Source organism: Ammospiza caudacuta, chromosome 23 (assembly GCF_027887145.1).
Source record: "Ammospiza caudacuta isolate bAmmCau1 chromosome 23, bAmmCau1.pri, whole genome shotgun sequence".
In the NCBI taxonomy this organism is placed as follows: domain Eukaryota; kingdom Metazoa; phylum Chordata; class Aves; order Passeriformes; family Passerellidae; genus Ammospiza; species Ammospiza caudacuta.
In genome coordinates, this window is record NC_080615.1 from 8,993,655 (window position 1) to 9,006,534 (window position 12,880).

Genomic DNA, 12,880 nt, shown 5'->3' on the forward strand with positions numbered 1-12,880 from the left:
GCTACCTCTTGTGTTTGTTTTTGTTGTGTTTCTCCTGCGCAGCCGCGGGCTTGGTGGTTCCATCCCACGGTTCTTTTTTTGTCATTTTGCTGCGTTTGGGTGAAAAGGGGGGAAAAGGAGCTGGGGGTGGGGGTGGTGGGACAGTGTCTGGATAGTTTGGAGGGACACTGATGGCCCCTCTGTGTTTGGGGTGCCCTTCCCACCTCTCCTGGTGCCAAGCAGGGATAGGGCTGTGGGAGCAGCGTCCTGCCTGGCGCCCCAGTCCGGCTTTGCACGTGCGTGTGCCCCTGCGCGTGGGACAGCTGCTGCTCTGCGCAGGGAGGGCACCGCTGCTGTACAATCCGGGATGTGACTGTGGAGAACGGCTCGTTTCATTGTTGTGCCTAAGAAAAAAACAGGAAAAATATTTAAAAAAAAAAGAAAACAGTTCTTTCACACAGAAAGTTGCTGCAATTTCTGGCGTGTGCATGGCAGGTCCCCGTGGTGTCCTGGCGCTGCCAGACATGGGTGCCATGGTGCCATGGAGCACGTGGCCAAGCTCACATGGCTTTTTTTTTTGCTTTAACCTCCCCTTCCATCCCACCATCCCTCTCCCTCAGAGACACAGCCCCCACTGCAACAGTGTTGGGGTCAGCATTGGAGTGATGCTGCTGTATCCCGGGCGCACGTCCCCGCACCGTTGGCTGTGGCGCAGCCCCTGCCACCCCTCCATATATATATATGTAAGTATATATATGTGTATCATAGCAGTGAGGACCAAGCGCCGCACGGGGCCCCGTGGTCCCGGGCTCCCTCTCCCCTGGCTTGGTGTCAGTGTCGTGAGCGCCCGCCTGCCCGTCCCGTTGCTCTGTGTTTTCGCTCGTGGTTCGGGTCCGTCGCTGTCCTCGTTCCGTCTACCTCAGCACCTCTCTGAGCCCGGGCGCAGAAGGTGCCCAAGTTCCCCTTTGGTTTTCTCAGAGTATCTATCGGCTCCTATTTTTTGTACGACTTTTCCTGTCTCACCGTTTGCTCCCCTGCGGTTCTGCTTGCGAGTCCTCCTTCTGTCCTAGCCACAGATGCCGTTAGCTAAAAGTTTCCTGAAAAATAAAAATAAAGAAAAAGAAAAAAAAAAAAAAAACAGTTGTGGTGTCTCCTAGTTGCAGCTCTCCGCATCTGCCTTCGTCCTGTGTAGATTCAGATGCATTTCTTTGTAAGACTTCAGTGTTTCTGACAGAGGAAAAAAAAAAGACAAAAAAAAAAGAAGAATATACTGCTGCAGGTTTTTTTCTCTCCATGTGTCACTAAGTGAAGTTCGTGCCTTCTATAGCAAAGAGAATATTTTTTACATCCTACTAACGGTAGATTTTTTTGTAGTGAACATTTTTTGTATTTTTATTTATAAGTCTCATAAGGAAAATAGCAATGTTCAGTTGTATACCTTGAATCTGCAGTTAGAAAACAAAAGAACAACCAATAAAGTTAATTCCGTTGTCTCAGCCTGCTGTCTCCCATTCCTGTGCCCATCAAGAGGAGGAGGAGGAGGAGGAGGAGGAGGAGGAGGAGGAATAGGAGGAGGTGGAGGAAGGATGCATCCCACCTGCTTGGGGTGAGCCATGGGGGTGCCCACAGTGGTGAGTTTGGGGGTGCCTGCTTTGAGGGGGAAATTGAGGAGGTCCTATCCCTAAACCAACCCCAGTGGGCCGGGGGTCTCCCTGGAATGTCAGTGTCCCGTGGGCAGGGAGCATCCACAGCACGCTGCCTGTGCTGCTGCCTGCCCATGCGGCTCACCAGGGAGCAGAGCAAGTTTGCCTCAATGAAAGTGAACTCGTTCATTTAAACCTGCCTGCAGAGCCGTCCGGCCCCCCGCTGCGTTAATTATCCTGTAGTTCCCGACTGATTGCTGTACACTAAGCTTAAGCCCTCCTTTATTTATTTACTGACTACATTAACGGCAGCGCCTGCTCTCCTTTTGTGCCGTGGCAAACCGCGCAGCCCCGCACGCTGCCGCCGGCCCGAGCCAGTGCTGCCAGCTCCACCCGGCCCTGCCTGTGCCCAACACTGCCGTCTACCTCATGATGCCATCAGACATTGCTTACAGCACAGCTGGAGTCACCAAGGGCAGAGCAGCACTGCGTTTTCCCAGGGATGGGTGGCATGTGCCAGTGTCCTGCCCCAGCGTTTCCCAGCAGGTTTGAGGCGCCACGTGTCCATTCCAAGGTCCTGATGGTGTTCCTGCCTCCCCCAGTCCCCCCAGCACAGTCTCCCAGGAAGGCTTTGGGCAAGTGGTGGGGAACTTTGGTCCAGGTTAGGGCAAGCAGAGGTGGTCCTGCTGTGAGGAACCTGCGGGCTGCAGCGCCCCTTGAGAAGGGAGGCAAAGCTCGGCCTGGCACAAAGGCGTTGTTACAACAACGGGGAAATCGCGGCAGGACCGGGCCTTTGTGTGCACACTCGCACAGCAGCTGGGAGCGATTATGCTGCAACAATGTTCTGTTCCATCAACATTATGTCCTCATTAAACCTTTATTAGGAGATTAGATTCAGATTTATTGATTTTTTTTTTTTTTTTTAAAGAGGAAAATCCAGGCTTCTCTCAGATGCCTGGAACTTTTTCCCACATGCAGCACTTCCCAAAGTAGCAAGAGGGCAAGGGGAGAATCAATCTTTCCTCCAGGACAGGCAGCCTCTCCTTCCAGGGAAAAGGGCTGCTTCTTGAGGGGGTTAGGTTGGGTGCATGATGGCTTCCTAGCACAGGGAGGACGAGGACCAAAACATTCAATGGGATACAGGGATACAGCAGCACAAATGAGCATCTTGCAGTGCAGCCTTGGGGGACATCAGGGTCACGGTGGGCAGGAGAGAGATGGCAAGGCTGGCTCAGGAGTCTTGCTGCCCAGTACCCTCGTCAAACACATGGGCTGGGTGGCATCGCACACCCGGGTCAATGGCCCCATTGGATTTGTCTGCTGGAGCATTTGATGTTACACGAAAGCAGCTCATTCCAGAGGGTGTTAATTGCCCGCTGCACTGATCAGGTCTGTAGCACCATCGATCTCGGCAGGATCAATGGGCTGATTTAGTGTCTCACGAACTCTTTAACTGGACACCTCATCAATAGGCAGCCACTTACAGACCATCAGCGCATTAGTGCGGCCGGCGCTGGCAGGAGCCCGCTCCACCCGTCCTCAGCCCCCGTCACTCAGGGGTGAGTTTTCCTGCAGGTGATGGCTCTGAGATGGTGAGTGGGAGTCTTGCTCTGGGGCTGGTGGGTTTGAGGGCAGATGTAGGAGAGCCAGGTGGTGTCAACCCACCTGTCCCCCATCACCGGCATATGCAGGGATGCTCCTAGAACATGGGATGGGCCCTTATGGTATCTGCGGCGCTTCTCGCCTTGTGTCTGTCCTTGCAGGGGCAGATGGCAGCGGGAGCTGGGACCTGCTGCAGCTGTGATGGCAGTGCTGCCCCCGCATCTCTCCCCGTACCGCGTGCTCACGGAGCCAGTCCCGTTGCCATCCGGGTCTGGCCGCGGCCGGACGCGGGGTCTCTCCCACTTTGCTGAAACTGCTGAGCAAAAGCATGCGGGATCTGCTGGGCAGGCATGCCCGGGGGCCCGGGGTACGATATAAAGGCAGCAGCCGGGGTGAGGGGTAGGGCAGCCGAGGGCAGCGGGACCCCTGGGGCGGTGGGGATCCCCCAAAGCAGGGGGGACCCCACCCGATGCCGGGGACCCCGGTCGGGAGGCGGCGGGGCCGGGCGGCGGGGCCGCTGTCCGCGGTGCTGAAGCCGCGGCCGGGCCCGGCCCGGGCCGGAGGCGCTCCCGGGGCCGGCAGGGGAAGCACGGAGAGAGGTTTGGGCAGGGTCATGGGGTCCTGGGGGCTCCTGCTCAGCTCCGCCTTCCCGCTGCGGAGCTGAGGGACGTGAGGGATGCGCCCGCCTGGGTCGACAGACACTGGCGAGTCCCAGAGCCAGGGAGAACCCACCAGAGTGAGGTCCCCCATCTCCCGCCCTGAGCAACGGTCACTGCTCAGGCATCCCTCCACACCGACCAGAGGGTGCCCAGCGTGATGCTGTAAGCCAGGACGGCTGCCAGGTACACCCGGAACAGCAGCACATCCAGCACGTAGCCCACTTGCAGCCAGTCCCGGGCGAGGTCGCGGAACTCCTCCCGTTTCTCCAGGAGCTGGCGGATTGCCGTGGTCTCACGCAGAACCTCCTGCAGTGCTGCTGAGCCCTCGGGCCGGCCAGCAAAGGCCAGAGCAGGCCTCGTGCCCCCCACTGCCCCGCGCTCCCGGGGGTCCTCACAGACATAGGGGGTCGGCTTGGCTGAGGGATCAAGAGAAGCAAATGTGAAAAATCAGTTCAGACAGGGAACTGGGGGTTGTGAGGGTGAACAAGGCACCCAGTTCACCATACAAAGAATGGCTATGTAGGTGTAGATGGCCACAGAGCACCTAGACTCCTTCAGTTCCCACAGGCCCTCTCTGTGCCACCCTTACCTGTGCTGTCATTGTTCTCCACCTGCCTGGACGTGTCCAAGGTTTGCATCCTGCTTTGGCTGAATTTCTTCCTGTCCCGGATACAGAGCAGGATGGTGGCTCGTTCCAGCAGCAGGTGTTTCAGCCACTCAGGGACGTGGGGCTGCAGGTCTTGCTTGTGTACCAGGCACACAATCAGGATGGTCTCTGTCAGGCTGATGACGAGCAGTGCCATGCACACCACAAAGTAGATGCCTGCAGAGACACCAGTGAGGTGAGTGACCTGCAAAGGCTCGTGCACAGAGCCAATCCTCCCTGCTGAAGTCTCAGGGCCCTGTGGTCTCTGCCCACGACTGCCGTGGCAGGTGGACAGGAGAAGCACCCTACCTATCAACGGGGTGCCGACGGCAGTGGCTGGCAATGTGTCGGATACAATAATGAGGAAAACCGAGTAGCCCAGCAGGAGAGTGATCTTGAAAGAGACCCTCTCCCCACTGTGGGGAGGTAGGTAGAAGCCCACAATGTCCATAACCATCAGGAAGATGCTGGGGAGCAGCAGGCTGACGGTGTAGAAGAGGGGGCGTCTCCGGATCACTACCTGCAGGACAGAGACACAAAAGGCTGTGAAGGGTTGCAATGAGCCTTCAGCTGCTGTGGCTCTTTGCCAAGGAGAGCGAGGATGGTGGGGGGCACTAAGGTGAGCCAGAGGAAGGGCTCACTAGCAGGAGCCTCCCACCGGCAGGCAGGAGCTGCAGCACAGAGCAGAGACAGGGACAGGGCAAGTCCCTTCCCTCGTGCCACATCCCCGAGAAACGCGGTGGCCAAAGGCTCTTACATAGAACTTCATCTCAGCATAGCTGTCACTGCTCTTGACACTGAACTCCTGGAAGTGGCTGAGCACGTAGAGCAGCTCCCACTCGCCCTGGTTCATGAAGACACTCCGGTCGAACTTGACGAGCTCCGGCTGGCGCCACAGCGAGAGGTTGATATCGCGAACTGGGGGGCGGAGGAGAGGCGAGGACTGGGGGTACCCGCCCAGAGCGCGGGCAGCTGCCGGCCCCTGCACCCGACTGCCCGCCCTGCGCGCTTCCCCGATCCGCTGGGGCCATCTAGAGGGACGAGCCGCCCTGCGCACGGAGCTCCGGAGCTCCCGCCCGCTCCCCGGGACCCGAGCCCGCGGCCCGGCACTCACTGTGGTGCAGCCAGCTGGTGAAGGTGAGAGAGCAGTTCTGCACGTCGAAGGGGAAGTTGTAGATGTCCAGGCTGCAGGCTGTCATCACCTGGATGGGTTTGAGGTTCTGCACCTCCCCGTGATGGCTGACGTAAACGTAGGGGACGTGTGGGGACTTTCCAACATCCACGCTGAGGGACATGAGGGACAGAGATGTGGGCTGGAGAGCACTCTGGGCAGGGCTTCCTTCTGCCAAGTGGCAGTTCAGGGGGGAACTGCCCACGAGCCTCCTGTTCTGCTTTTTTGGTCATACCCTTGCAGGCATTTCTGCCTCACATCACCTCACCAGACTGCTGCCCTCTCCCAGCCCGAGAAGCCCAAGAGCCCTCAGGAGGCACTGAGAGCACCTTAAATCCCCACGGAGTGGGAAGGACACCACACAGCTCCATGGGAAGGGCCAGCAGCTCTGCAGCTGCCCCGGCATTGTACTGTCTTCACAAAGCCTTTCTCCTGGTATCTGGATCTCACCCCCAGCACAGTGAGGGTAATTACCAATGGTTGTGGTTAGCCAGCATTGGAAATGGCCCAGCTGCAGAGCCAATCCCCCATCTGCAGCTCCCGATGTGGGGAGGCTGCCAGCTCTGTGCCAGGAATACAAAGCACAGGATGGTACGTGCCCATGGTGGGTGAGGAGTTCCAGTCCCAGTGCATCTCCCTCGAGACCCTGGCTGCACTCACAACTCATTGATGAGGATGTCGGGCACCCAGATGCTCTCCACAGGGAGGGAGATCTGCGTCAGGTTGTCGAAGTGAGCTGGGTCCCACTTGAGGAACTCATCTGTCCAGTGCTGGGGACAATGGAGAAGGGACTTGGTGGGCGAGGTCCTGCTGCTCTGCCAGCACACAGACCCCAGGCTAGCACCAAGCAAGCTTCCCACCCATGGGAGCCAGGGAGGGAAGAATAATCCTTCAGCTTGCACAACACCCAACAGTGCAAACCAGGGAGCATGAAAGCTGAGCCTTGGGGTTCATGTGCTACAGAGGTCTCGCCAGCCCCCAGGATGTTTCCCCTACTGCTCTCCTGCAGGACTGCACACTTCTCTCACAGGAAAACACGGGGGTTTGGGGGTGCTGGACTCCGAGGGGGCCAGCAGGGAAGGGGTGAGGTTTTGTGGCTCCTCACCTGCCTGTACCAGATATAGGTGGTCAGCACCTGGTCCTTCTCATCCTGTGAAGATGGGAACGGTGTCAGAACGGGGACTGACCCTCAGGAGGACGGGCAGAGCACGCTGGCAGGATGCTGCACGCCAGGTACCCTTCCCCTCCCTGCGCAACGGCAGCAGAGCACTCACCACGCTGAGGATGGCATAGACCATGAGGTCGATGGCCACGGTGGTGGTCGTTCGCCAGTCCCGCACAGGCCGGGTGCCCTTCTGGTAGTGCGCCAGGAGGTGGCGGGAGAGGCGGCGCAGGGCGGGCTCGGGGGGCTCCGGCGTCCCGGCCCCGGGCCGGGCACCTGCTGGGCAGAGGGAGCGAGGGAGCGAGGGAGCGAGGGAGGGAGGGAGGGAGGGAGGGAGCGAGGGAGGGAGGGAGGGAGGGAGGGAGGGAGGGAGGGAGGGAGGGAGCGAGGGAGGGAGCGAGGGAGGGAGGGAGCGAGGGAGGGAGGCTGCTCCCCGGGGCAGCGGCTGCCGTCACCCTGGGGTGTGCCATGGCCTGCGGGGTGCTGCCAGCTGCCTGCCCTCACCCCTTGGGGTTTCCCACACAGCTTTAATAGAGCATCCTGATGGGAAACAAGCCTGGACAGCAGAAGCATCACCTAGTATGTTACTGACATCCTGTGCCGTGCAGGTTGTCAGCGCTGTGACCTCCCCCAGCCCCAGAGGGCACAGCTGCCAGCCCTCACCTCTCTGGACAAGTGCCAGGACAGCGGCAGCGGGGAACCACGAGGGACACACTGCCCCCGGGAAGGTTTCGTACCATTCCCTCCCTCCAGGGACATTTCTTTGCTCAGCAGGTGGAGACGGTGAAGGTTAGAGATGAAGCAGGATGCTAAATTCATTTATTAGGTATCTTGGTGTTTGCTTCCTGTGAAAACAGTCCCTTCACTGGTGCCAGCAGCATCAAGTGAGGGCAAATAGCCTTCAGCACCATGTCCTCACTGCCAGGCGCCTGGAACGCCACAGCTGGGCCAGGGCAGCAGTGCTACACTTGTGTAGCCACAGTCCCAGAGCCCAATTCCAGCATAATGGAAGAGACTGATTGGAATAGATCTATGGGAACTTGGGGAAAACTACTGGAAGGGAATTTTAATCTCTGTCTTAAGCTAAAAAAAAAAAGAAAAAAAAAAAGAAAAAGCAACAGCCTCAGCCCCTCTGACATTGCTCATGAATGGCAGTGCATGGTGCTCGCCCAGGCAGGCATGAACCAGCAGAGGCACTGAGATGGGGAGAGGCAGCAATTAGGGTGAGGGGAGGAAATGCAGCTGCTGCCATCACCACAGCTCGGGCCAAGTGACCTTCCCTGCTGCAGCTGGTGGCAGCTGGCTCGTGCTTGCACTCCTTGCACCACCTTCTCCTCACATCCACACCACCCATATCTGCATCAGGATGCTCTGGCAGCAGGGAAATGGCTTTGCAGAGGGAGGACGGCTGGGTTCACCTCAGATGCTCTTTGCCTCTGCTCCACACACCATGCTGGTCTGCCCAGCCCAAATCTGTGCCAGGTTGTGCCAGCGACTCACCTGGTGAACCTGGCACGAACCTGGCACAGCCCTAACACATGGGGATCTGTATGCACAGCCCTTCCTGCCTCCTGGCCAGCATTGCCAGGGTGAGCATATCACTGTCCCCGCTCCTTTTCTGCCACCTTAGATGTGTTAACAGTGGGAGAAAGCTTGGGAGTTGGGTGGCAGGAGCTACATGACCTATCCAGAGATTTGAGTCAATAGCCTGCCGAAAACTCAGCTGGGCTGGTGCAAAACAGCTCAAGGATTTTTTGTGCTATTTCCCAGGAACATTAGATGAGAAAATAATAATGGAATAACAAGGAAATCTGTTGGCTGTCAATTTTGCACTGCACAGAGCTGCAATTGCAAACTATAGGCACAGTATCGTGCCCAAAACCCAGCTCTAGGTTATGAGGAACTAAACATTATATTGGAGAAAGCCCTTCACCAGGCAGGGGGCTCAGGCAGCCTCTCTCGGGCAGTGGAGTGCAGGCAGGAGACCCCCACGTCCCTCTCCGTCCCCAGGGCTGGTTTTGGGCGCAGCTCCAGAGCACCTCAAGACCCCACAGAGCAGAGCTGATGCTAAGGCTGCACCACCTTGCTGCCAGTGTTACCAGGCAGGAGGCGCCTCCAGGCTCTGCAGCGGAGCTCCCCCATGCCCCAGCCTCCCCCAGCCATGCCACCTCGCAGCAGCGCGAAGGTTTCCCGAAGAGCAGCCCCTGCCTGTCCCTCAGCGCGGCTCAGGTGCTGGGCAGGTGCTGCCCCGTGCAGGAGCGCCCGGCCCCGCTCAGCCCCAGCCCCGCCCGCGCTCCCTCGCCTTACCTGGGCTCTGCAGGCTCGCGGCCAGCGGCAGCAGCGCCAGGAGCGCCCCGAGGGCCGCGGGCACCATGGCTCGGCCGGCGGCAGCCGAGCGCGGAGCGGAGCGGGAGGCGGGCGGCACTCGCGTGGCTTTCCCCGCAACGCCGGGCTTTTGAGAACGCCCAATTAATCTCGCGATCAGCCTCTCCCGCTGCATCAAGTTTCAGGCTGGGAGGATAAAATGCTACAGGAGGATGCCAGTGGGGCCCACCCAGCCATCCCCCACCCCCGCCCAGCTCCAAAAGAGCTTCCCCGTCCTCTGCCCAGGTGCCTGCTTGTGGCAACGCGGGTTTGGGGTACCAGCATCGTGTGCGGTGGGGGCACGATGGGGGAGAGGGCACTGCAGGTGCCAGGGCTGAGCCAGGAGATCCTCAGCAGTTGGAAAGATGGGGAAACCCTCTGGGAGGCAGGGGAGGGGACCCTGCCCTGGGATATGCCTCTGACACAGGGTGGGTGTCCACCGGCAGGGGAGAGGAGAGCTCTGGAGGTACCGGGCTCCCCTTCACACCTGCGGCAGGTGGGTCTGTGCCACCGACAGTGGCTCTGACAGCCACAGGTGGGGGCAGCATGTGCAGCCAGCCCTTGGCACCCCTGCCTGGGGCAGGAGATTTCCCCCAACCCCTCCAATCTGCTCCTACACTGGAGTCCGTTTTCACCACAGAAATTTGCATTTGTTGTAAATTTCAGCAAAAAAGGTTCTTCCTACCGTTTTCAGTTTCCCAAAATATTTAACGCCTTGGGGCAAAAAAGACTGGAAGCAAAAGGCCTTGACTGGAGTCAAAAGGCCTTCGGTGTCCACCCATGCAGGGATGCCCTGCTCAGGCTACACATCCATCCCTCCGCAGCGTCAGAGCCTTGGGCTGGGCAGTGTCCCTCTGCCTGGCAGGGGAGCTTCCCCTCCACCCTAAGCCTCCATAATCTTCTGTATTCCTGTATGCCTACACTGTGCTTGTGTGTGCTGCAGGTGCCTATGCCCCCACAAAGCTGCCAGCTGCTGGAAATCCTGGGGAAGCAGTGGCCAGGGACCAAAGCCTGCAGCAGCGGCGTAGAGCAAATTGCATCAGATGCCGGCATGGAGTCACTTAAACGAGATAAGAATTAGTGCGGGGCCCTGATGAACTCCCCGTTGGCTGCCAACAGCGGTGTCAGGGAGAGAGCGAGAGCAGAGCTGGGGCTAATTTGATTTCTCGGCTCCGTTAGTGGCTGGCAAGTCACCTCCCAGGGAGCACCAGCAGCTCACAGCGCTCTCCCCTTATTGAATCTGGGTAATGAAAATCACGGGCAGCGCCACCACGGTGCTGGGGACCGTGCCCCGCTCTGCCCCCTCTCCTGCAGCTCCTGCTCTGCAGCCGGCAGGACGAGGCCGAGGGGGCGCGGACTGCTCCAGTGGAGCCTCTGCTGCAGCATCATTAACTCTGAATTTTCTCCCTCGGGTTTTACATCTTCATCTTAAAGAGATTTTAATGTAGTTCCTATCAGCCCTCCTGTTATTGGATATCTAATTAGTGTGATCTACTGTAGGCTCGTGTTACACACACGCAGGGGGCTCTTGCGGGACGTTCTGTGGGACGGCTGATATCAATCGGCAGCGCCCAGATCAAATTTACTTTCCAAAATAGCATAATGGGATTTTATTAGCCCTGTAATCTGCTGCATGGTAATTGCTTTTCTGGGAATCGAAGTGCTCACTGCCTGGGGCTTCCCACAGCTCAGCCCTGCGTCCTGTCCAGGCCCTGCTGCAGCCAGGCATGGCAGCATCTCTGCAGGCCCCACTGCATCTGGGCATGGCAGCATCTCTGCAGGCCCCACTGCATCTGGGCATGGCAGCATCTCTGCAGGCTCCCCTGCAGCCAGGCATGGCAGCATCTCTGCAGGCCCTGCTGCAGCCAGGCATGGCAGCATCCCTGCAGACAGGCATGGCAGCATTCCTGCAGGCCCTGCTGCAGCCAGGCATGGCAGCATCCCTGCAGCCAGGCATGGCAGCATCTCTGCGCTGGATGGATTGGCACTCAGGCCTGTCTCCTGGAGCAGCCATGCTGGGAGCAGGTTTCCTGGCTGGGCAAGCAGGTATTTAGCCCAGCGCAGCAATCTCAGGGGCTGAGGGGAGCACAGGGGCACAAGCACAAGATCCCCAACATGTGATGGCATAAGTGATGCTCTGCATTCCCTCCTCAGCCCAACCTGAGCTCACCCCAAGTCCTGGGTGCCCAGCATTATGCACTACAGCCCCCTGGCAGCTCCCACCCCGTGCCATGGAACGTGCTGGGGGCTGTGCAGCCGTGGCAGGAGCGTGGCTGGGCTCTGCAAGGATGGGGTGCTGTATTCAGGCTGGGGAGCACAGTGCGAGCAGGGAGGGAGGCCTCCATTGTGTTGCTTGCCGGTGCGGAGCGGGCAGGAGAGGGAAGCAGCTCTCCTCCAGGCTGCCAGCACTCGCCTTTCAGAGCGCGTTTGGAGCGTCACAAGCAATAAAGCATCAGCAAGGAGCCCTGGCAGCACAGCTGCCGGACGGCCCCGGCCCCATCAGGCGCCCGAGGCCGCCCATTACGGCGGCTCCCGCGTCCCGAATTGCATGTCTGCTGTGATTTAACGCTGCACAGAGACACGAGATGAGCCCGGCAGGCAGGGCACGGCCGGGCCCGCTGCAGCCCCGCTCCACGGGGCCCTGCTCCAGGGACAGGGCTCCTGCAGGAGGCCTGGGCTGGCTGGGACCCCTGGTCACTGCAGAGGGACAGAGGGACACCCAGGATCTCTGCTCTGGCACTCACCTTGTGCAGCCCCCAGACCCTAGCACAGACCGAACGCTGTGAACAGCTGCTCAGTGTGGTGCCCTTGGCCAATTTAATTTCATTTAGGGACGCTGGTAGCTTTGTCCCATGGATGCAAACTGCTTGGCCCTTGAAGAAGCCAAAAATTGCCCATTCCAGCTATCAAGCCCATCTTCACCCAGTGAAGGAGCCCAATGCTTTTAAATCCCCCAGAGAAGGGATGGGAGTGCATTCCTTTCAAGTCCTCTCTTTCATTAGACACCCTTGAGATGCTTGCAATATTCTGCCAGTTTCATTACCACTAAAGGCAGGCAATAATAAGAACATGAAGGTATTTGGAGCCCATTGCTGTTAATGAAGGAGATCTGGCTGATGCTGAGTGGGACGGCAGCTATGCTCACAGGCTGAGCCCAATCTCAGGGCATGGAAGGAGAGGACACGTCTGCAGCTTGCTCTGTCTGACAGTGTACAATCTCCCCCTAGTAAATTATCTTGGATGTAACAGTGCTGTGACTGCACTTAACACTGCAAACAAATTGTTCTACACCCTAGTTAATTATCACAGCATTAATCAGGCTGCTAAACGTTAAACACAGCCTGGACAAACCCGGAGCTAAAAATACGGGTCTGAGTTTATCTTTGTGACAGGGAAATTCAGAATTTTTATGGTTAATAGCTTTTTTAAGGTAGGAAAATCTTAGGGACCCTTACCTAAGCAACAAAGTTTGGGTATAGCACCATTCCCTCTGCAGTGCGTGAGGGTCCCAGAGTGAAAATCACAGTGCCCAGCACTACCTCCCTATCTCTCACTATTAATAGCCTGGCAAGCTCCCAAAATGAGTGGAATTTCTTACTCTGTTGCATTCAAGGATCACTGGTTATCTTGTTTATACTTTGCACATCAGGGAAA

General features: G+C 58.1%; 1 protein-coding gene across 1 annotated transcript; it reads right to left on the minus strand.

Moving 5' to 3' along the window:
- Positions 1 to 4,000: 4,000 nt before the first annotated feature.
- Positions 4,001 to 9,236, minus strand: LOC131567474 (5-hydroxytryptamine receptor 3A-like). Its single transcript, XM_058819112.1, has 9 exons — positions 9,170 to 9,236; positions 6,975 to 7,141; positions 6,806 to 6,850; positions 6,361 to 6,470; positions 5,644 to 5,813; positions 5,287 to 5,447; positions 4,839 to 5,049; positions 4,473 to 4,706; positions 4,001 to 4,299 (listed from the first exon to the last, which is right to left on the minus strand). The coding sequence occupies exons 1-9, from the start codon at positions 9,234 to 9,236 to the stop codon at positions 4,001 to 4,003; spliced, it is 1,464 nt and encodes a 487-aa protein (XP_058675095.1).
- Between the last annotated feature and the right edge of the window lie 3,644 nt (positions 9,237 to 12,880).

What these genes read in the sequence shown, in the direction of transcription:
- LOC131567474 (XM_058819112.1), bottom strand. Translation starts at nt 9,236, where the DNA reads ATGGTGCCCGCGGCCCTCGGGGCGCTCCTGGCGCTGCTGCCGCTGGCC. An exon ending in GACATCCTCATCAATGAGTT is followed by an intron (nt 5,814 to 6,360) that starts GTGAGTGCAGCC and finishes CATGTCCCTCAG; the next exon opens with CGTGGATGTTGGAAAGTCCC. An exon ending in ATGCTGAGATGAAGTTCTAT is followed by an intron (nt 5,050 to 5,286) that starts GTAAGAGCCTTT and finishes TCTGTCCTGCAG; the next exon opens with GTAGTGATCCGGAGACGCCC.